This window comes from Phascolarctos cinereus, unplaced genomic scaffold (assembly GCF_003287225.1).
Source record: "Phascolarctos cinereus isolate Bilbo 61053 unplaced genomic scaffold, phaCin_HiC Scaffold_5;HRSCAF=322, whole genome shotgun sequence".
Taxonomy (NCBI): Eukaryota; Metazoa; Chordata; class Mammalia; order Diprotodontia; family Phascolarctidae; genus Phascolarctos; species Phascolarctos cinereus.
Genome location: NW_027555958.1, coordinates 440,615,666 through 440,638,690, shown reverse-complemented (window position 1 = coordinate 440,638,690; position 23,025 = coordinate 440,615,666). Strand labels below are relative to the sequence as shown.

Genomic DNA, 23,025 nt, shown 5'->3' with positions numbered 1-23,025 from the left:
AAAAGAAACGAAAGGTATGCAAGAGAGAGTCAATAGCTTGGAAAAGGAAGGACAAAAATTAACTGCAGAAAACAACTGTCAAAGTTCAATTTTTGTTTATTCTTCAGCAGGTGCCATTAGGCATTGAGGTGGTGTAATGGACAGAGATCTGGACCTGTAGTCAGGAAGACCCGACCTGAATTTAATCCAGCTTCAGACTCTTACTAGCTGTGTGACCCTGAACAAGTCACTTAACCTCTGTCTGCACAATCTCATTCATAAGTCAAGACATTACCCTCATGATGTTACTCGTCCTTTTTGAGAATCTAGGATGAACTGTAAGAGATTCCTTATTGAGATAATATTTGTAAAATGCTTTGTAAACACTAAGTGCTAAGTAAAAGCTATTATTATTATTGTCAAGTTATATTATTTAGCCTAAACCTGAGGATCAAAAGAACTGAGTTCAAATTCTGGTTCTCCCACTAACTAGCTATGTGATCCTTAAAATCAGCCATAACCTCTCTCTGCTTCCCTGTAAGAAATGATTAAGTCTAAATGATTTCTAAGATCCTTTTCAGCCCTAAGTTTTCTGAAATCTCAATACCTGTTCAACACTATCCCAGTATAACTTGCCAATGAAAACAGACTCTTGCGTGTACTAGAGGTACAGAAGCTTTAGTATAAGCCTACTGAGTACTGCCAATAAGAAAAATATGTATAAAACAGAAGGTTTTTTTAATAGGATGGCATAACCCCACCTTAAATAATAATAATAATAATAATAATAAAAAAAGAACAATCATCCAAATGAATGTTATGACTTCCTAAGTATAATTTCCATTATATGTTGGGATCAAAAATGTGTTTCTTTTTTCGTGGGGATACCTAGATTAAATAACAAAAGCAGTTACATAAGTAATGTTTAAAAATGTATCTAATTCCCAATGAGGCCAGGGAACTAAGAGGCAGTATAGAATGGTGAACAGAAATAGTAAGAGTCAGGAATAGCTGAGTTCTCTTATACATACTGGCTATGTGACTCTGGGCAAGTCATTTAATCTCTCAATACTTCCAAGAAACTCTAAGGGTATAAATTGCAGAACAGTTAAGAGATCTGCATTAATGGTGGGAGAAATTCACCAGGAACCCCTATATTAATGAAACCACAGGTCTTCCTCCCCACTCCCTAAAATAAATTAGCACAAAAAGGATTCAGTTGCTTTTGAAACTGTGGTACAGCTATATATCTTTAGGTGTTAATATATTATCTTTTCAATAGGCTTAGTAGAATACAGGAAAATCTAGGTCGGATTCTTGTGGTTTCCAAGGGATACATAATATTGTCTTTAGTTATTCAATTACCAGCAAGCACCCTTCTTTGACAAGTTAATTTTGACTTTTAAAAAATTATTTATTTCTATTTAGCTCATTTCCTACCATTCCTAAAAAGAAAAATTAGGACCATAACATGTTTTCTTTACTCCTTTGTTCCTAGCAATAGCTCATCAAGCCTTCAAAGAGGACACAAGTACATTTCCCTCAACAACACAGCAACAAAACACCTTATTTAATTTTAGACAGCACAGCATGAAATACGGAAACACCAAAGCAGATTTTTTTCTAGGAAAAGAAGTCTGTAATTTTCAATTAGAATGTATGATGCATCTATTCATAAAGGATCACAGATTTAGAGGCAGAAGGACCACAAGTTATTCAGTCCAAATCCCTTATTGTAAAGATGAAGAAACAAAAACCCAAGGAAGTTATGAAACTAGACCAAGATCAAGACTGGAACCCAACTCCTCTGACAACCAATCCAGTACTCTCATTATATGACTTTCTAATTATCTAAACTATATTGCTGGTATTTTATCTGTTACTCAATAACACTGGCCATTTCTATTATTTTAAATTCTGAAGCCACAGAAAATAGTCTAAAGTTCAAGATGTGTGAGCATTCTCAACTCTTCCAAGAAAAACTGTTGTATAAATCTTACTATGAGGTGCTCATAGAGACACTGCCTACAGTCTGAAATATTTCAAGAGTTCATAAAGGAATGCAAGAACAATGAAAGAAAATGTGGTATAACCTTGAAACAAGTTTCATTCCCACTACCCTAGCCTGAAAAAAAAATCTCTCTGGATTAAAAGTTATACTTACTGCCGCTTAAAGAACATATTTCTTTGTATTTTTATACTGTCTTGTTCTCTTTCTCTTTTAAAAGACAGGAGGGCCTGCAGTTTAAACATAATGAATTCCTATAAACTGCAACTGAGAGTAGACTATTGTACAAATGCAAGGTAAGGAACTAAAGCAGAAAAATGGATGCCTATTGCTGCCTATGCCTTTCCGGACATGCTTCACACCACCATTAGAAATCAGCACATTAGCAATCAAGAGTAATGATCAACAGGTGTTGATCAGCCAGTGCTGCATAAGAGGAAAGCCAATCCAGAAAGCTCTGAAGATCACATATGCACACAATCTTCAACTTATGGAACAGGGTCGTTTTCCAAAAGCAAATCCTTAAGTCATTTTGGATTCTGAACAGACTTTCCCATGGAAATAATGCTCTAACAGTAACTGAGGTTCTGAAGCCAGTCTGCAAAAGCCATAAAATGTAATCCTGCAAAACACACATATTAAGCAACACTATAACCAGACTCCAGCATTAATCCTGGAAGGGCTGTTAACTCAATTTAGGTTGCTATAGTAGGCAAAACATAGACAAAAGGGAAGAAGCCATGGTGAAGCATATTTCAGTTTAACAAAAGAACTCTTTAACTGTCCTTTGCTATCCCAACAATCTAAAGAGTTGCATAGAAAAAATGTAAATCTCCTGTCACAGGAAGTCTTCACTGGGAAGCTACCAGGAATGTTACAGAAAATGTCACTTTTCTATAATTCTATTTCTATTAAACAGGATGGAAGATATATGTTGTAGGGTCTTTGCTCCTAAAGAAACATAAGAATAAATAACTTGTACAATATTGTCAATGAACAGCCACCATTTATAACAGTATTCCTAAGAGGAGAATATATCGCGTGCTAACCAAGGATGTCACACATATTTCCCTTCCCACTTTCCAGACCTGGCCCCTTCCACCTCCTTTTTGAGTCTTCTTACACTTATTCCCCTCCAAGCACTGTCCGGCCCAGCAACACTGGCCTGCCCGCTGTTCCTTGCACATCTCCCCGCTTCATGCCTTTCAGTGATAGCGCTATCCCTGATGCCTGGAATCTTCTCCTTCCTCCCCTCTCCCTACTAGTTTCAAGATTCACCTCAAATACTACCTTGCACACAGGGCCTTTCCTGGACCCCATTCCTAGTTCCTTTTCTCAGAGATTACCTTTCAGGTATTCTTTGTCTGGCTTGTATTTACATGTTTGTTTGCATATAGCAATCCTCATTAAAATGTAAACCCTTTGAAGACAGGTACTATATTTTTGCCTTTTTTTTTTTAATATCCCCAGGGCTCAGCACAGTGCCTGGCCCATAGCAAGCATTTAATTAAAGCTTGTTGACTGACTGACTGAAGGAGGGTGGCACCCAACCTGCACTTAGAAGGAACCTAGGGATTTTACCAGATGGAAAAGAGGAAGGCGTGAATTCTAGACATGGGGAATCACTTGTACAAAGGTACAGGGCTGGAGAATGGAATGCTATTTACAGCAGGCATATGTAGCTAAATGTCCACTCTGGGGTGCTATTCCAAACTTCTAAGGGCTAAAGCCTAGTCATCCTAGAGACATCAGCCTGCTGGTATTAAAGGGCAGCGTAATTCAACATATCCATTTCCAAAAGGAACTTTACTAATCAAAAAATCACACAATAAAAGCCAAAGGGCTTATGAGAAAAATGGGGCTAGGGTACAATGCTCCAAAACTTCATCAGTGACATAAAAAAGATAGGAGCCCAACAAAAATGGTACAGTTTTACACATGTTAAACGGTTAAGAAATACATAAATGCTACAAAAAATAGTGGCAGCCCTGAGGCCTTCACTTGCAACCTGGCCTGACAAATGGCCCTTCAAAAGCCCATGGGGAAAGGTGGTGATGAGGGGGAGTTTGGACTAGCTTTCCTCTGTCCACAACCACTACTATACCAGAAAATACATAATATATGTGGCACTTTACCTTAAAAAAGACCTAAAGGTTGTTTGTGGAAGTAGGTATCAGATGGTTTGGAGCCTGTCAGTTATTATGAAGTGGTATAGTTTTCTGCATTCTCACTATTTCTCGCTGAGGAAATTGTGCACTTGCAAACCAAAACTGGAGTTATGTTCAAAATGTTCTCTCATATAGCAATCGTGTTGAAACAAATTCACATTTTTGAAATAAGCATTATAGCAGAAATGACTATTAGCTAAGGGATGATGCTGGGGAGGGGAATGAAACTTGGAAGCCATCATTTCCAGGTATTAATAAAATACTCCTAATAGGTCCGACTAGCTATTCTTTTTTTTTTTTAAGTTCCACAGAATGTGTTTGTTTTGTAGGAAGTTGGTGGCAGCAAATATCCCTCTCATCCCCCTCTTTTTCTCTCTCCACATTTACTTTTTCACTGGAGAGCTCATCCACTTTTATTATTCAAATACTACCTCAATGAAGTTAACCTGAGTCTAGCCTCTTATTCGACTTCCAATGTCACATTTTCAACTTCTTACTGTATATTTCCTCCTGAATGTGCCACTATTACTTCAAATTCAAAATGTTTAAAGCCAAACATCAGTTTTTCCCTCCCACAAGAAAATCTTTTCCTCGATTTTCCTTCTTGTTGATGGCTCCATCATTTTGACTCATGGTGACTCTAAATTTTAAAGAGCAATTTTTGACTTCTCCTTTACTCCTGACATCCAATCAATCAGCAAGTCCTACTGATGCTGCCTCTGCAGTGTGATCTTTTATTCGATTCTGTAATATCCATCTATAACACATCTGAATTATTATATTGGTGTTGTAGTTAGCCTCTCTGCTTCTATTCTCTTCTCCTTATGGTTTAATCAGTATAACAACAGCACAAGTTTTCTTGACCTTTTTTGTGCTTGAATGAGTTACCAGCCTTGACCTATTGACCCCTTCTAAAAATTGCTTTTTAAAGAAATAAAATACATTAAGACTACAAAGGAAAGCAATTATAGTGAAATATATTTATAAAAACATAAAGTTCAGACTCCAGTGCTAAGAACCTCTGCTAACAGACCAATTTTCCTGAACTATCAATTTTATTGCATTATTCCATGGGTTAAAAAATATCAATGGCTCCCCATTTCACACAGAACAAAATTAAATCTCCTTAGCCTGACATTCAAGGACCTTTAGAAGCTCACCTCTACCTATCTGCTGCCTACACAGATCCTGTGCTCCAGTCAAATTGTTCATTTGTGACTTCCTACCTGAATTTATTTTGTACTCTCCTACCTGCATCCTTGTGTCCATACCATTCCAGTAATCTGGAATGCTCTCCTTCATTTTCACTTAACCAAATCCAAACTGCTTTTCTTTTTTTTAATTTTTAAATTCGATTTATTTATTTTTAGTTTTCAACATTCATTTCTGTAAGCTTTTGAGTTTCAAATTTTCTGTCTCCCTCCCTTTCCCCTCCCCAAAACGGCTTGCAATCTGATATAGGCTCTACATATACATTCTTATTAAAATATTTTCACATTAATCATTTGTAAAGAAGAATTAGAACCAAAGAGAAGGAACCATGAGAAAGAAGAAACAAAACAAAAGAGAGAGAGAGAGAGAGAGAGAGAGCGAGCACGAGCGCACGAGCAAATAGTATGCTTCAATCTGCATTCAGGCTCCATGGTTCTTTCTCTGGATGTGGACAGCATTTTCCACCATGAGTCTTTTGGAATTGTCTTAGATCCTTGTATTGCTGAGAAGAGTTAAGTCTTTCCAAGTTAGTCATTGCACATTGTGGCTGTTACTGTGTACAATGTTCTCCTCGTTCTGCTCATGTTGCTCAGCATCAGTTCATATAAATCTTTCCAGGTTTTTCTGAAGTCCACCTGCTCATAATTTCTTACGGAACAATAGTATCCCATCATATTCATATACCACAACTTGTTCAGCCATTCCCCAATTGATGGGCATCCCCTCAACCTCCAATTCTTTGCCATCACAGAAAGAGTTGGTATAAATATTTTTGTATATGTGGGTTCTTTTCCCATTTCTATGATCTCTTTGGGATATACCCCTAGAAGTGGTATTGCTGGGTCAGAGGGTATGCACATTTTTATAGCCCTTTGGGCATAGTTCCAAATTGTTCTCCAGAATGATTGGATCATTTCACAACTCCACCAACAATGCATTAGTGTTCCAATTTTCCCACATTTTCTCCAGCATTTATAATTTTCCTGTTTTGTCATGTTAGCCAATCTAATAGGTATAATGTGGTACCAAAGAGTTGTTTTGATTTACATTTCTGTAATCAATAGTGATTTAGAGCATTTTTTCATATGATTATAGATAGCTTTAATTTCTTCATCTGAAAACTGCCTATTCATATCTTTTGACTATTTATCAATTGGGGAATGACTTGTATTCTTATAAATTTGATTCAGTTCTCTATATATTGTAGAAATGAGGCCTCTATCAGAGACACTGGTTGTAAAAATTCTTTCCCAATTTTCTGCTTCCCTCTTAATCTTGGTTGCATTGGCTTTGTCTGTGCAAAAACTGTTCAATTTAATGTAATCAAAATTTTCCATTTTTGCATTTTATAATGTTTTCTATCTCTTTTTTGGTCATAAATTCTTCCATTCTCCATAAATCTGACAGGTAAACTATTCCATGCTCTCCCAGTTTGCTTACAGTATCAGCTTTTATATCTAAATTGTGTACCCATTTTGATTTTACTTTGGTATATGTGGTGTAAGATGTTGGTGTATCCCCAGTTTCTGCCACACTATTTTCCAGTTTTCCCAGCAGTTTTGTCAAACAGTGAGTTCTTATCCCAGAAGCTAAGCAAATTACTTTAAGTATAATTTTTTTGTGTGAAACTCTTCCTTATCATCCTAATCAGACATGTTCTTTTCCTGCTCTCAACTCCTAAGCACTTACTACTTTTACCATGCAATTTGAACTGGACTTGGAGACACCATTGACGAAACTGGGGAAACAGTTTAAGCAACTTTATTGCTAAATGTGGTCCTTGAAATCTTTTAGAGGATCTATAGACCTTCAAGTAAAATACATACTTGGAGCATCATGGATATCATAATTTTTAAATTTTTACCCCGTATAGTAAGAAGGAAAATCTGGCCTTGGTATGACAAGGCAGGGGTGCTAGTAGGCTTGAGAATTAACATGGCAGTGGGTGATTATGCTATATATAACTATAAACATTTAATGAAGAGATCTCTTAATTTTCCACCTCAGCTTAGTCAAATTAATGACCCTGGCTTTGATTCTAGCCAGAGAATCTCCTCTATCATAGTAGTGGTTCAAGTTGTGTGAGTGTCTTTTGATATGCTAGAATGAAAGAGAATGTGAAACCTGGGACAGAGACCTCCAAGAGTTGTACCAGGGACCCCAGGCTAAGATGGGAATGGTATCTGCAGGGAAAAGAATGGAGCCGAAAGGGCCACTGTTAGAGGAGGAAAAAAATTATCTTCCTTTCACGTAAGAATAAGTAGTTTCTTAAAAAAACTTCAGTACTATTCCAGACACTGCATGTTGGGCTGTGAACACTATGTTTTAAAAGTGAATAGCTCTATCAAGGCTCTTGAATGATGCCTCCCAATTCTTGAAAGACAGACTATGGAATCTGTCCAGATAAGATTTCTTATAATAATTACACTCAGTGGTATATTATAGTTTCCTTTCTAAGTTTTAAAGTGCTATACAATTGTGAGTTGTTACCACCATGATCACTAATTGAGTTATCCCATATACAATTACTAGTATGTCAACTTATCCCCCACAGCACCCCTAAAGCAAGCAAACTGAATAATGTGAATCCTAAGGATGAGGATGACAGTGTACATTATGGTCTAGCTCCTGAGCCCTAACACTCAAATATGGATTCCTGCTACTAAACTGAGGAGACCTATGGAATAAGAAGGCTAAAATTCCACCGTAGATAAGCCTGAATAACCTCAGTAGATAGGGTCCCTTAAGGCTGGGTTAAATTATTCATTCCAGGGATGGTTTCAGTTTACAAGCACACAGACATCCTTTTAGCTGTCCTTTACAAAGAAAGATTCTTTTAGACATTTCATGCTTTTGCTGATAGCTTCCAATGCATCAGTACAGCCCTGCCCTGTCATTCTTCCTGTATCTGATCATAATTTGGTTGACTAATCAAGCCTCTATTTGTTCTCATTCAACAACTTGGTTCATCCCAATGAGAAGCTCTGCTTCACTTGTTACATTACCAGATCAGACATATCCCACCCAACCCTCACCTTCTTCTAGCTGCCAGACCAAATGCCTCCTCAAGACCTGCAAATATTAGCTCCTGCTGCCACACTTGTATACTGCAATTCCTAACCTATGGCCATCCTCCTGAACAGCAACCATCAGTTAGTGGCTGCCTTAAGGATCTCCACCTGATCACATCTAGCCAATTTAGCTCATTCTGGTCAGCCACAAGCATTACAGATAATACAACAAAATTAAATAAGGTGGTAAAGCTAACTCCTGCTATTTACAACAGGATACATCCCCCAAATGCACCAAATTCACTAAAGCCCAGTAAGACCTATTCCCAGGAACATTCAGCAATGCCAAGGAATATCACTTTGACTCAGTCTTGTGTCCACAATCATTTGCCTCCACATAAACCCAGAGATATCACATATCACTGGCTTCAGTAAAGTTCTTAGGAATCATGGACTGAAAGCACCAAGAATGATTTCTTTAGTAGGAATAGTACAGAACTCTTTCAAGATCTAACATCTTTCCATTGGGAACAGATTTTCAAGTGGAAGAAGGGAAGTTCATCCTTAACAACAATTACTTGCTTGATAATATTTCTACATTCCTGTACAAAGTAAGCATAATACTTACTAGGTAACTCATGTTCTCATAGAATGTTGCCACACCATGGAGATAGCAAGGACATTTTTTCCCCTCAGATGTCATGTAATTAGCTCTGGGAGCAAAACATGCAAGGGAGTTCTGGTCTTTTTTTAAAGTGTATAGCCAAATATTAGCTTCCATGATCAAGTGTTGTTTGAGGATGATGGAGGAGTGCAGGGGCCAGATGGCCCAGCTCTTCTGTTCCCTCTGTAGGTGCAATTTGGCTCCCATTTCTTTGTTTTTAATGGGTATGGGATGTGACTTACTAAATGACTTTTGTCCTAAGGCTTTCTGTGATATCCCAAGCTTAAAAAAAAAGAGTCATTTATGGCCTCTGTCATTTCAAACCAAGTGATTTTCCTCTTGGGAAATGTAGTGCGACTAGAGGTGCTGGGATATCAACATACCTGATTGCACCTCCAAGGTCATTTACCCTCTTTCATTTTTACCTATGAAGAAACTGAGATCCAGATATAGGGATCTGCCCAAGGTCACCCAGCCTGGCTCCCAAACCAGCTCTTTCCAATACACTATGGTGCCACCTGCCTCTGTTGTTTTAGTACTGCGCAGATCATGTAGCAAAGCCGCCTGCTGATGACTGGAGATTTGTAAGGGATCAAATAACTCAATGCCAAATTCTATGCTCATATTTATCGTGAGGCACCAAATACTACTGATCTACATCTCTCATCGATCTCCCTTTCTTTCTTTTTATATATCTTTTCTGTGTATATGTCCTAACCTTGCCTTCCCTGGAACATTAGCAGATTTACAAATATTCTATATACTCCTCTTATTAATAATAATTTTAAAAACTTTTTTAAGAGGAAAAAAGAAATTTACCTTTTATAGTACCCTTTCAGATTTTCATTAAGAGTCAATCCTTTAAAACTCTAATATGATCTTTTTGTCAGTCACCACACCAGTAAAGCCATAATGGTTAAATATTCTGCAACAGTACCATACACATAGCAAGCACTTAATATTTATTGAATGAATACACTACTTAGACTTCACTTTAACTTCTACTTAATAATTCTATAAATATAGGTACTATTAAGTATGCTGATTATAGTTAACTTTTTTGGAGGTGAGAGAATGGGCTGTCATATAGTCAAAGGCAAGATACATGTTTAAGAGCTTAATAATATCCTGTATCTATCTATGCAGTTACTCAAAACAACAAGCATTTATTAAGCTCTTGCTGCATGCCAGCCACAGTGATAAGTGAGAATGGGTGATATAAAGGAAGACAAAACAGCCCCTGATCTCAAGGTACTCATCTTTTCATGAAAAAGACAACACACAAGCAACTATGAATATACAAGACAGATACAGCGATCTCCAAGTGAAGTCATTAGCAGTGGGGGAAACTGGGGAGGGCCTCTTGCAGAAGGAGGGATTTAAGCTGAATTTTGAATTAAGCCAGGAAGTAGAGATGATGGCAAAAATTCCAGTTTTGAAAAAGTACGGAGGTGGGAGATAGAATGTTGTATAGAAGGAATAGCAAGGCAAGTGTCACTAGATTTAGAGTATCTGGAGGGAGTAAACTATAAGAACACTGGAAGAGGGAGCCAAGATGACAGAGGAAAAGCAGTGACTTGCTTGAGCTTTCCCCCCAAACCCTTCCAAACACCTGTAAAAAATGGCTCTAAACAAATTCTAAAGCAGCAGAACCCACAAAAAGACAGAGTGAAGCAAATTTACAGCTCATGACAGCCTGGATGGTTGATCAGAAAAGTATATCACACCAAGCACGGAGAAGAGCGCAGCTCAGCATGGGCACGCAAGTAAGGCAGGCCTCAGCGAGCCTGCAGCAAGCCTCAGAAGACTGAATTGCAGGCAGCTGTGGCAGTTTCCAGACTTTTCAACCCACGAAAGCCAAAAACAATTTAGAAGGTCAGTGGGAAAAGTCTGTGTATGCAAGCCCGGTCTCAGTCCCTGAACTCAGCTGCAGGGCAGCTGCTGCTTCCAGAGCTTCCAGCCCACAGACTCAGGGGGAATCCAGTGGCTGATGAGAGGGGGAATGCAGGGATCTCTCTGCTGGTGCAGGATTCTCTTGCTTTGCCTGTGCTTGGATCTGGGTCACAGTTCTGGGGGGTGGTCCTGGGGTGAGAAGGAGTGCTGGCCTGGTGGAGCTTGTAGTAACCGTGCAGAGTAAATCCTCCTCACAGTTCCAAAGCAGAAAAGAGTGCTTGTGGTTACTCTTAGACCAGAGCACAGGCCAAGAAAGGAGTAAACACCCCACCCTTGATCATAGCACCTTGGAAGAAGTGAAAATTTACCGGTCCTTAGAAGTATCTCTGAAAACAGCTGCACAAAACCCCTGAAGCTTGGGACAGTATATTCTCCACACTGGAAGCAGACCCCTACCTTAACAAAGAGTTTATAACTCAAGCAATTGGCTGAGATCATGAGCAAGCAGCGCAAAAAGAGTCAGACCACAGAATCTTACTTTGGTGACAAAGAATATCAAAACATACAACCAGAAGAAGACAACAAAGTCAAAGCTCCTACATCCAAAGCCTCCAAGAAAAATATGAATTGGTCTCCAAGCCACGGAAGAACTCAAAAAGTATTTTGAGAAGCAAGTAAGAGAAGTAGAGAAAAAACTGAGAGTGATGCAAGAAAATCATGAAAAACAAGCCAACAGCCTGCTAAAGGAGACCCCCCCCCAAAAAAAATACTGAGGAAAATAACACCTTGAAAAATTACCTAACCCAAATGGCAGAAGAGGTCCAAAAACCCAATAAGGAGAAGAATGCCCTAAAAAGAAAAATTGGAAAAATGGAAAAGGAAGTCCAAAACATTACTGAATAAATTACTTCCTTAAAAATTAGAATGGAGCAATTGGAACCTAGTGACTTTATGACAAATCAAGACACTGTAAAACAAATCCAAAAGAATGAAAAAATAGAAAACAATGTGAAATAGCTCACTGAAAAAACAACTGACCTGGAAAAATAGATCCAGGAGAGAGAATTTTAAAATTATTGGACTATCTGGAAGCCATGATCAAAAATAGAGCCTAGACATCATCTTTCAAGAAATTATCAAGGAAAACTGCACTGATATTTTAGAACCAGAGGGCAAAACAGAAATTGAAAGAATCCACCACTCACCTCCTGAAAGAGATCCCCAAAGGAAAACTCCCAGGAAAATTACAGCTAAATTCCAGAGTTCCCAGGTCAAGGAGAAAATACAGCAAGCAGCCAGAAAGAAACAATTCAAGTATTGTGGAAACACAATCAGGATAAAGCAAGATTTAGCAGCTTCTACATTAAGGGACCTCAGGGCATGGAATATAATATTCCAGAGGGCAAAGGAAATAGGATTACAACCAAGAATCACCTACCCAGCAAAACTCAGTATAATCCTTCTGGGGAAAAAATGGTCATTCAGTGAAATAGGGTACTTTCAAACATTCTTGATGAAAAGACCAGAGCTGAACAGAAAATCTGACTTTCAAATACAAGACTCAAGTAAAACATGGAAGAGGTAAACAGGAAAGAGAAATCATAAGAGACTTATTAAGGTTGAACTGTTTACATTCCTGCATGGAAAGATGCTATTTGTAACTCATGAGACCTTTGTCAGTATTAAGGTAGTTGGAGGGAAAAAACTCTGTGTGTGTGTGTGTGTGTGTGTGTGTGTGTGTGTGTGTGTATAGATAGATAGATAGAGAGATGGCACAGGGTGAGTTGAAGATGAAGGGGTGATATCTGGAGAATAAAATTAACAGGTGAGAGAGGATTATACTAGGAGAAGTAAAAAGGGAGAGGTAGAATGGGGTAAATTATCTCACATAAAACAGACAAGAAAATGCTTTTACAGTGGAGGGGAAACAGGGAAAGGTGAGAGGGAATGAGTGAATCTTATTCTCATCTGATGTGGCTTAAGAAGGGAGTAACATACACACTCAACTGGGTATGGGAATCTATCTTACCCTACAGGAAAATAGGGGAAAGGGGACAAGAGAGTAGGGGGATGATAGAGGGGGGAGGGGGTAATCAGAAGCAAACACTTCTGGGAAGGGACAGTGTCAAAAGAGAGAACAGAATAAATGGGGGGTGGAATAGGATGAAGCGAAATATACTTAGTTTTTCACAACATGACTACTATGGAAGTGTTCTGCATGACTACCCATGTATAACCTGTATCGAGTTGCTTGCCTTTTCAATGAGGGTGGGTAGGGAGGGAAGAAGGGAGAAAATTTGGAACCCAAAGTTTTAAAAACACATTTTTTAAAAAAAATGTTTTTCACATGCAACTCGGAAATAAGAAATACAGGAAATGGGATATAGAAATCTATCCTGCCTTACAGGAAAATAGAAAGGAAAAGGGATAAGGGGGGAGGGGGTGAGATAGAAGGGAGGGCAGATTAGGGGAAGGGGTATAAAGAATGCATGCTATCTTGGAGTGGGGGGAGGGATGAGATGGCGAGAAAATTTGGAACTCAAAATCTTGTGGAAGTGAATGGTGAAAACTAAAAGTAAATTAAAAAAAAAAAAGAACACTGGAATAGTAGGAAGGGACCTACCTGAAAGGCTTTAAATGGCAAACAGAAGACTTTATATTTGATTGTGAAAGTAACAGGGAATCCTTGGAGTTTACTGAGATGGGGGGGGGGAATGATATGGTCAAACCTGAACTTGAAAGTCACTTTGGCAGTTGAGTGGAAGATGCCCTGGAGTGGGAAGAAACTGGAGATGGGGAAACCAACAAGAAGGCTACTGGAATAATCCAGACTTGAGTGATGAAGGCCTATACCAGGGTAGCAATTGTGTGTACAGAAAATGGGACACGATGAGAGATGTTGCAAAGGTTGAAACAACAGGACTTGGCAGAAGATTCAATATCTGGCATGAGTGCAAGCGAGTTGAGGATAACGTCTAGATTGTGAAGCTGAGGAGCTAAGAGGATGATGGTGCCCTCAACAACAATAATAGAGAAATTCAGAAGAGGGGACAGAGTTTAATTTAGATCATGTTGATTTTAAGATGTTTGTGACATAGCCAGTTTGAGATATCCAAAAGACAGGTGGAGAAGTGGGAGGTCAGAAGAGAGGTTGAGGATCGAGCAATATATCTAGAAAACATCTGCATGAAGATGACAACTGAATCCATGATAGCTGATGAAATCATGAAAGAGAACAGAAGAGGACTAAGGGCACTCACAGTTAGTGAAAGAGGACTGAATTAAGATACAGCAAAGGAAAATGAGGAGGACTGATCAGACAGGTTGGAGGAGTACCGACAGAGCAGTTGTCACAAACACCTAGAGGCCGTGTATACTGAATTGTTAAATATTAACAAACTACACAGAACACTAAGAAGCAAAAATCTAAAACCAAAATTTTATGCTACCTATAAATTTTAAGATTTCTGTGATAATCATGAACAAGACAACTGGAAGGCATTAACTGTCATCTCAGTTTTATAAAGCAGGATTTAAAAAAAAAGCAGTGAAGGAAAAATCAGCACAATGAAGGCAGCTTAAGTGAGGGAACACTTGTTAGCAGCATTATGCTGGGTCATTAACTTCCTAATTCTCAGAGTTACATTTGATTTTATTGTCAGAGACTAATCTAAAGGGTATGACATTAATTCAAATTGTTGTGGGGTTTGGGAAAGAAGAAGGAGCAAGGAATGAATTCAACTTAAATTAATATTGATCTCTATTACGAGGGAAACATTGACAGAACACATCAAGTGCATTCTCAGCCTCATTTTCTGAGCTGATATGCTTTGGAAATAAGGTTTATGGTATTAGTATTTCTCAACATATTTCCTTTAGATGTCTCAGATGTCATCAGCGGCTAAGATAGATAGAAACAGGAAGTGTGGTCAGTCATAATTATCTTGGCAGCTTCTATGTGGGATTACTCAAATGCTCTGGGAAGGGCCTAAGGATACGTGGGTTCTGGTCCCAGCTTTACCATGAAATAAGGGCAAAATCATTTCACCATTCCACACTTCAGTATTTTCTTCTGTAAAAGGGGAGATTAAGTTCTAATTCTCTAATGTCCTTTGCAGATTTAAAATTCTATGATTTTCTATCCGCACAATAAGAACTATTTAAAGAAAAGACGGTATCTCATGCATACAGTAATGCTTCACAATTTGCATGGACTACTACTAGGAGAAACTGAAAACATACGGTTTGTGAAGTCTCATGTGACATGGCTTTAATGTTATAAACACTCTATCCCATCTAACCATCTACCCTAGTGCTGTATCTCTTCTCTCCATCAGTAATAATGACCTTCTGGACTGGACTTTCAGAGACAAACCATGGCAGAGTTAATCCATTCAGCTTTGGTAACCATTCCCCAGAAGTTCTAGAGTTACTTGGGATACTGAGAAGTTAAAAGACCTGCCTAAAATGGGACTTGAACCCAAGTCACCCTGGCTCTTTCTATCTACTGCTCCCATCCTGTCTCTCCTGAGAAATGTGACTGCCACACTTCAACTCTCCCTCTTTTGCTCTCCCCCCCAAAAAAAAGAAAAAAGAAAAAGAAAGTGAACTGATTAAACTATTTTCTAAGTTTATATGTTGTTAAAAATAGCATTTTCACAACACAAATTTTTATCTGTAATGTCAATTACTGCAAATGTAGTGAAAACACTGGACTAGGAAAACAAAAGGCTTTGCCTCTGGACCCAGGTCTGCCACTAATGAGCAGTGTGATCTCAGGTAATTCATAACCTCTCTGAATCTGATTTCTCACCTGTAAAATGAAAACAGATGAGGTGATCTCAAAAGTCCTATAGAGGTTTAAAATTCCATTATTCTTACAAGTTGCAATCCTAAAAACAATTTTCAAAATTTAAACACAAAAAACATACTGAAAACAAACCTTACAAGGGATACTGAATATTGAAAGCTTTTTCAGTAGCTTTGAAATTAAAAAAAAAAAGCTGAGCTTTGCAATGTTATTAGGTTTGTTGTAAGGCCCAAACTTTATTTCAGAGATTAAAAAGATTCTTATTAACTTATTGCCTCTTTCATAAAACCCCGGCCCCTCCAAATGTGCAAAAGATGTAGGAGGCACTTTCAATGCAATATAAATATTAACTCAAAAGCTCCAACCTCAGTTACACAACAAAAAGAAAACATCTCACATCTTAGCTCACTGTACGTTTAAAAAAGGGATTTAAACAATTAGATTACTATTAAATTATAACCATTTGACAGCAAGAGTGTATTTTATTTAATTTTTGTATCTTCAGCACATAGCACAGCTCCCTAACACTAGTAACTCTAAATGCCTGTTGACTATCTGAAAGCAAAATTTATCTACCACAATTTCATTACTATGTAGCTATAAATTACAAATTAATGATTACTAACTTTCTCAGGTAAAATTTATCTGATATACATTTAGGAAATATTTCAAGTTATGTGCAATACCTGTAAGATCTTCTGGATCTGTTACAACAATATGGGCATTTAATTCTTGTAGTTTATGATGCAACTCTTCTAATTTTTTATTTGATTTTTTCAAAATGTTGTCCACATACGCCAAATTTTTTTTGTCCGTTGTGACCTTCCTGAGATTTTCAGCTCCTTCCTTTATTTTCAGTTCTTTCCTTATTTCTCGTTTGATACGATCCTTGATATCATCCAGTTTCTGTTGCACCATTGTGTCTGAAAAGTCTAATTTTTGGCCAGTGCTCACATTCTCAGGAAGTAGAAGGCTTCGAGCATCCCCCTACAGGAAAAACAAAACAAAACAGAAGTTTCAGCTAACTGCTCAGCATAATATGGAGCATTTATAATACCTGGCATTCACCCAGATTAGTCCTAAATTAAAGATAATAAGATATTTACATTTATTTCCCTATATTATGCCTAAGCAAAACCCAATATTCATAGAATTTATTATTTACCAAAGAAAAAATTGTTCTAGAAATTAGTGACATTCTTTTATCACCACTCTTATGTTTTAGGTAAGTGAATTAAATGTAGTATTTGGGGGGAGGTAGTGGATTTTAGGCCTTCCAATTATAAACCTTTGGGCTAAGGTGCATGCATACTTTTCAGGGACTTAACGGTAAACACATCCACAGGAAGGTTTTAATGAACAATAAATTCATTAAACCTATCAACAGGTTAAATGGTTATCTCCTGGACATTTCTAAAGAAGGCCTACAGAGACTCTGGTCATCCTCTTCCCTCTGGAATTCAATCTGTATCTAGAGTTCTGAAAAGGCAGCTTTTGATAGATTTTACCTAGAACCAGCCTCCCATACCATTTCCTGGCCATTTCCAAAACATGCCACTGTTTAAGTACCTGGCCTCAATCCCCCACTAGTAACTCCCCTTTATCTGCTGTCTTACCTCACAAGAATGTAAGTCCCTGAGGAAAGGAACTGACTTGCTTGCTTTTATTTATAGCCATATCCTCAATACTTAGCACAGCTCCTGGCACACAGTATGCACTTAATGTTTTTTCATTTATTCATTAATATTTTTTAAAAGTATATTAATGTTGCAGGATAGGCAAGAACCAGAAACAATCAAACATAGTAGGCCAGTGTTTTATAAGTTTATCAACAACTTAAAAGGGGAAGGACTCTATTCAACAATGACACATTTAGGCCAGCATCCTATCTCATATACTACAATGAGTTCCAAATGAATATATAAAAGATAATCTTAAAAAGAAAAACAAATGGTAAGATATACCTCTTAGAACTATAGCTGAGAGAGAATTTTTATCCAAACCAAGGGATACCATAAAGAGAAAATAGAGTTCTGATGATATAAAATATTAAAAGCTTTTACACAAACAAAACTGATAAAACAACTAAGGGATGGTTAAATAGGGAAAAATATTTGCAGAAATTGTCTCTAATAAAAGCCTAGTATTAAAGATATGTAGGCAACTGACAGAAACATGAAGCAGGTAGGCTTTCTCCAAAAGACAAGAGGTCAGAGGATATAAAAAAAGTTTTCAAAAGGAGAATGGCATATTTTCAACAATATGAAAAATTTTTGAGTAGCTACTGAGTTTTACCTCATCCTCCCACCCCTCAAAAAGCCCCTTCAGATATGACTGAGGAGAGAAATAATCAATGTTGGATGTGCTGCTGGAAGACAGGCACACTACTAGACTACTGGTAGCTAATTATTTTAGGAAGTATGTTAGAAATAAGCAAGAATAGTCATTAAACCAAAGGGGGGAAAATATTTGACCCAGATATCATACTACTTGCTGTACACTAATGAGTTTAAAGACAAAAAGAAAGGCCACAGATGTATCAGAATAAAGTGGAATTTTCTGTGGTAGTGAAAAAAAAAACTGGAAATAAAGTGGGTGCTTATCATGTGGAATGGTTAAAATCAAACTGGTATATGAATATCATTGCATTGTAAAATAAATTACCAATCAGAAATTCAGAGAAATGCCGAAAAAGTCATATAAACTGAAGGAGGATAAAATTAGAAGAACACACAATTGCCACAATAACTACAATAACACACAGGAAAACAATACTGAAACAAAGCCAAACTCCAAGTGATTGTAATGTATCCATCTTGGCCCTGGAGAACACCACACCAGGTAGCTAGTGCTGTATCTGGTACCAATATGGCATGTGTTCAAATTCTGTCTCAGACATTTACTTAGCTGTATGATCCTGGTTGTCAACTTGCCTTCCCTCAGGCTCAGTTTTTTCATTTGTAAAAGGGAGTATAATAATACCAACTACCTTCCAGGGAGGTTGCAGAATCAAGAGATAATGTATATGTAATGTGTTTTGCAAACTTTATAAATGCTAGCTGCCATTATTATTATGAAACCGAACGCCCTCTGGTCAATAAACATGTAGGTACTGTAGGTCAGAAATGTTACAAACATTATCAGATGTGGTTGCTGTATTGATTGCTTCTGCTTACTGTTTTTTTCTTTAAGGAGGATGCTCACTGGGAATTGGTAGGGTCTATATCAAAAAATGACATATAAAAATAAAAGATCAATAAAAAAAACCTGACCAATTACTGACAGCCTCATCTAAATATCTGAGTTAAACTATTAGAGATAATGTTTTTCTCCTAAAAAAAGACCATCAATTAAAATAATAATAATAATCCTTAGTAAGTGCTTCTCTGTTTCACAATGTTTTATCACGGACAGTGAGGATTTCCTAACCCTGAGTAGTTTCTAAAAGCCATACTGGTAATATGGTTACAAGTTTAAAACTTTAATTTACTGTTACTGTTTCTGGCTCTTAGGCAGAGGAAAAGAGTGTAGCCTACAGTCAACTTTTAATCACGAAGTTAACAACAAAACAGAGACTACATGATGCTTTAACTCTTCAACTTTCAAAATCAGTCATCAGTCTAAAATGAGAGTACCTAAACACACACTCCCCTTACCTACCCATCCCCAAATATCACCCAGACTAATTCCCACTGTCAGAGTGAATTGCCCCCAACTTAAAAGAGAATAATGCATTTGGAATCAGATGGTCTCTCTTTGGGTCCTGAGTGTCATCAGCCACGTGATGCTGACCAAGCCATTTAACTTCTGCAGGCCTCACTTACAGACCTGTAAAATAAAAAGGTTAGACTAGATGATCTCTAAGGTTGCTTCTAGCTCTAAACATATGATTCTATAACCCCAAACTCATAATATTCAGCATCCTCCATCATGTACACAACCCTACACCCAACAGTTCACAAGCTTCAAGTCTTCTTAATCTTGATTATTCCCTCCATTCTAGTCAACAAACCTACTGTTTGCTTCTTCACAACTCACACATTTTTATGACTGCTGTCTCACGGTAAATGGCAGGACCAAGGTTCAAACCCAGGTATTTCTGATACCAAATTCAGCAGTACATTTATATGCCACGCCGCCTTTCTGTTTTCCTATGTCTTGCAATTCCAGATGGTCAGATTCACATTCCATACCTCCTCAGAGACAACGATCAAAAAAATCACTTACTCTAAGAGAACACTTTTGATTATTATTAATTATTCACTTTAATAGTCACAGGGAGCTCTTTTTGGAGGTAATTTTAATTATTATTGTTAACAATGATTAACATTTATGTAATACTTTAAAGTTTATAATCCAACAACCCTGTGGGGCAGACAGTACAAGTACTGTCCTTATTTTACAGATAAGGAAACTGAAGCTCAGAGAATTATGATAAATGACTTGATCAGAATCATATTAGTAAGTGTTTGAGACGTGTTCAAAGGATTTCAGAGTGGGAAGAAATGTCTAAGACTATACAGTCCAAACTGTATTAAAACAGGAATCCTATTTACATCATACTACATAAGGACTACCTGCTTAAGAACATTCCAACTACCACTGCAGGAAACCCAAGTGACTTTTTAGCAACTCTCAATTTTAAGGAAGGTTTTCCTTACCTCAAATCTAAACCATTCCTCTAAAAATTCACCAACTACTTCTACTTCTGCTCTCGGGATTAAGAAGAATAAATCTATTAAAATTTCCCCAAGAGAGTCCTACAAATATTTAAAACAACTATCATGCCCACTCCTAAGTCTTCTCCAGGATAAGAACAGAGTTCCTGCAACTGATCTTTACATGACTGAGTGGACAAGCTGCTAGAATAGGAAGAGATGGAATCAAAGGCCACAGGGAGAAGAGTTGGCTTTAGTGAAAAGACCCGTCTTTTTATCTGACACTGGAGGAATGGAGAAGTAGAGAAGGGGGTTATTTATGTCTAAGGGTTTTAAGATGAAGAAAGGCAGAGCTTAGCTAGTGGCTTTGATTTTCCTCAGTAAATCAAGACGCAAGGTCCTCAGCTGAGCAAGTGGTGGGGAAACTGTGAGAGGCTTAAGGAGGAAATTTTTAGTATAGCTTTTGTGGGGAGTGAAAGAAGAAACCAATTAGGGAGGAATCAAAGGATTATCTGACTGCAGTGAGGCCGACTGAAATTCTATAACATATTGTAATGCACCTAATCAGCTCAGTTTTGTGACTTAGGAGGCAGTACTACCAGCTCTGCCATTTTCATCTGTGTTCATTCAACTTCAGGTAAATTATATCACTCTCTTGACCTCAGATTCCTTATCTGTAAAATAATGGGGTTACACTAAAAGACCTCTTAGATCCCTTCCAACTTTTAATCTATGACCCTGTACACACACACACACACACACACACCCCTTTTTCAAACTGCTTTCTAACCATACCTGCCATCACATATTACAAAATTAACTGTTTAAACCCAAATGTAAGACTTTATATCTTCAATTAAATTTCATCTTCTTAGATTCATCCCAATACTTTAACATGTCAAGATCTTTTAAAATAATTATTGTTGACTTTCAGGTCACATGAGCAACAAGATGGAGAACTAGACATTTTCTTTAATCCTCATGAACTCTCAAACTTTGCCAGAATAGAAATCATGTGCTAAAGATAAAGCAAATTCAGCTGTCTCCAAAGTCTAGGTTGCCCAGAATCCAAAAGGTTTAAAAAAACAAAAACAAAAACCCAACCCTCAAACACAGGAACTGAGGCTTACTGACACTGAGCTCACTAAGCACCCTGCCCGCACTAAGCAGAGACAATACAGCCTTAAAACAAAACCCACTCCAACACTCCATCTTGTTTCCCTCTTTTTAGTGCTTAAGGAGATCCTGGTTCCAGTTTGGGAAAATTTGTGCTGGCCACAACAACCAGCTTCACCACACAGACACAAAAGCATGCCAGTGTCTGCAACCTCACAGCACCAGTACTGCAAAGTCTTGAACTGTATGTACGTGTGTGTGTGTGTGTGTGGTGTGTGTGTGTGTGTGTGTGTGTGTGTGTGTGTGTGTGTGTTGTGTGTGTGTGTGTGTGTGTGTGTACGATCTGAACTACTGGTATTGGGCCAGAAAACTGAGGAACCGAGGGACTGGGACAAGTCACAAAGGCAGAGTATGGGTGGTGGGAATGTAGCACCCCATTAAACCTGAGGGAAAGAGCACAGCATCCAGCTGGGATCAGATCTGACCACACAGAAATCAGTCGGAGAAGGAGAGATCTAGGTGGGTGATTGTGAATTGCCCATCACCCACAAGGAAACCACAATTAGGAGGGAGGGAGTCAGAAAGAAAATGATAGGGAAAATGAGGGAGGGGTAAAGGGGAGAAATTGAATTTTCTTCAAAGACCCTGAACATAAGCAGATCAACAGGAAAAACAGTAACAATGGAAAGAAATATGGCTTCCAGATCTAGTAAATGAGTTCAAGAAATACTGCGAAACAGGAAAATGATCCAACACTTGACAAGACGAAAGACCCTTGAGAATTTTAGGAGAACATGGAACCAGAACACACTATTCCTGAGAGGCTTAAAAGAGAAATGAGAATGATAAGCAGAATTTATGTACTGTAGAGCAAAAATGATAAGCAAAATAGAAAAACTGGAATATCCAAAGACAAGCATCACCAAAGAAATCAAAAAGAGAACAACAGCTGCAAATAAATACACAGAAGTGAAGGACAATCTGGAAGAACAAAAGCAAAAAACAGTAACATTCCAAGAAAATATGCTCAATACACAAGCAAAACATATTTGTCTTGAACCTAAGGACAAGTTATAAGTCTGCTAGGAGAACATGACGACAAAAAAAATTAACACCATAATGAAAGAAATAATAGAAGAGAATGTCCCAAAACTTCTAAATGTAGAAAATTAAAGTCTAATCAAAAGAATTCACAGATAACCTCCAGAAAAACACCTAATGCTGCAAACTCCAGGACACATAGTGGTTAAATTTAACAATTCAGTTCAGACACAAGAAGTTCTACAAGCCATCAGAAGAAAGACCTTCAAATATAACAGAAAGGATTTTTGAATAATGTGAGAAAGCATAGGAAGGAATGTAATTAATGTGTTTGGACGAGCAATGGAACTCATGATACTGCCCAGGGTGACCTTTCCTATAAATCTGAGCTTAATCAGGAAAAAAGATGGACATTCAACAAAAATGAATTTGAAACATTTTCAGTGTTTAGTGGTGAAAGAACAC

General features: G+C 37.7%; 1 protein-coding gene across 1 annotated transcript in view; it reads right to left on the bottom strand.

Moving 5' to 3' along the window:
- The window catches only part of PKN2 (protein kinase N2), a 176,055-nt gene that overhangs the window by 92,482 nt on the left and 60,548 nt on the right, over positions 1–23,025 (bottom strand). The window contains exon 3 of the mRNA XM_020988764.2: positions 16,432–16,732. Within this exon, the coding sequence (XP_020844423.1) occupies positions 16,432–16,663 (232 nt within the window). The 5' untranslated portion in view covers positions 16,664–16,732. The remainder of the gene's footprint in view (positions 1–16,431; positions 16,733–23,025) is intronic.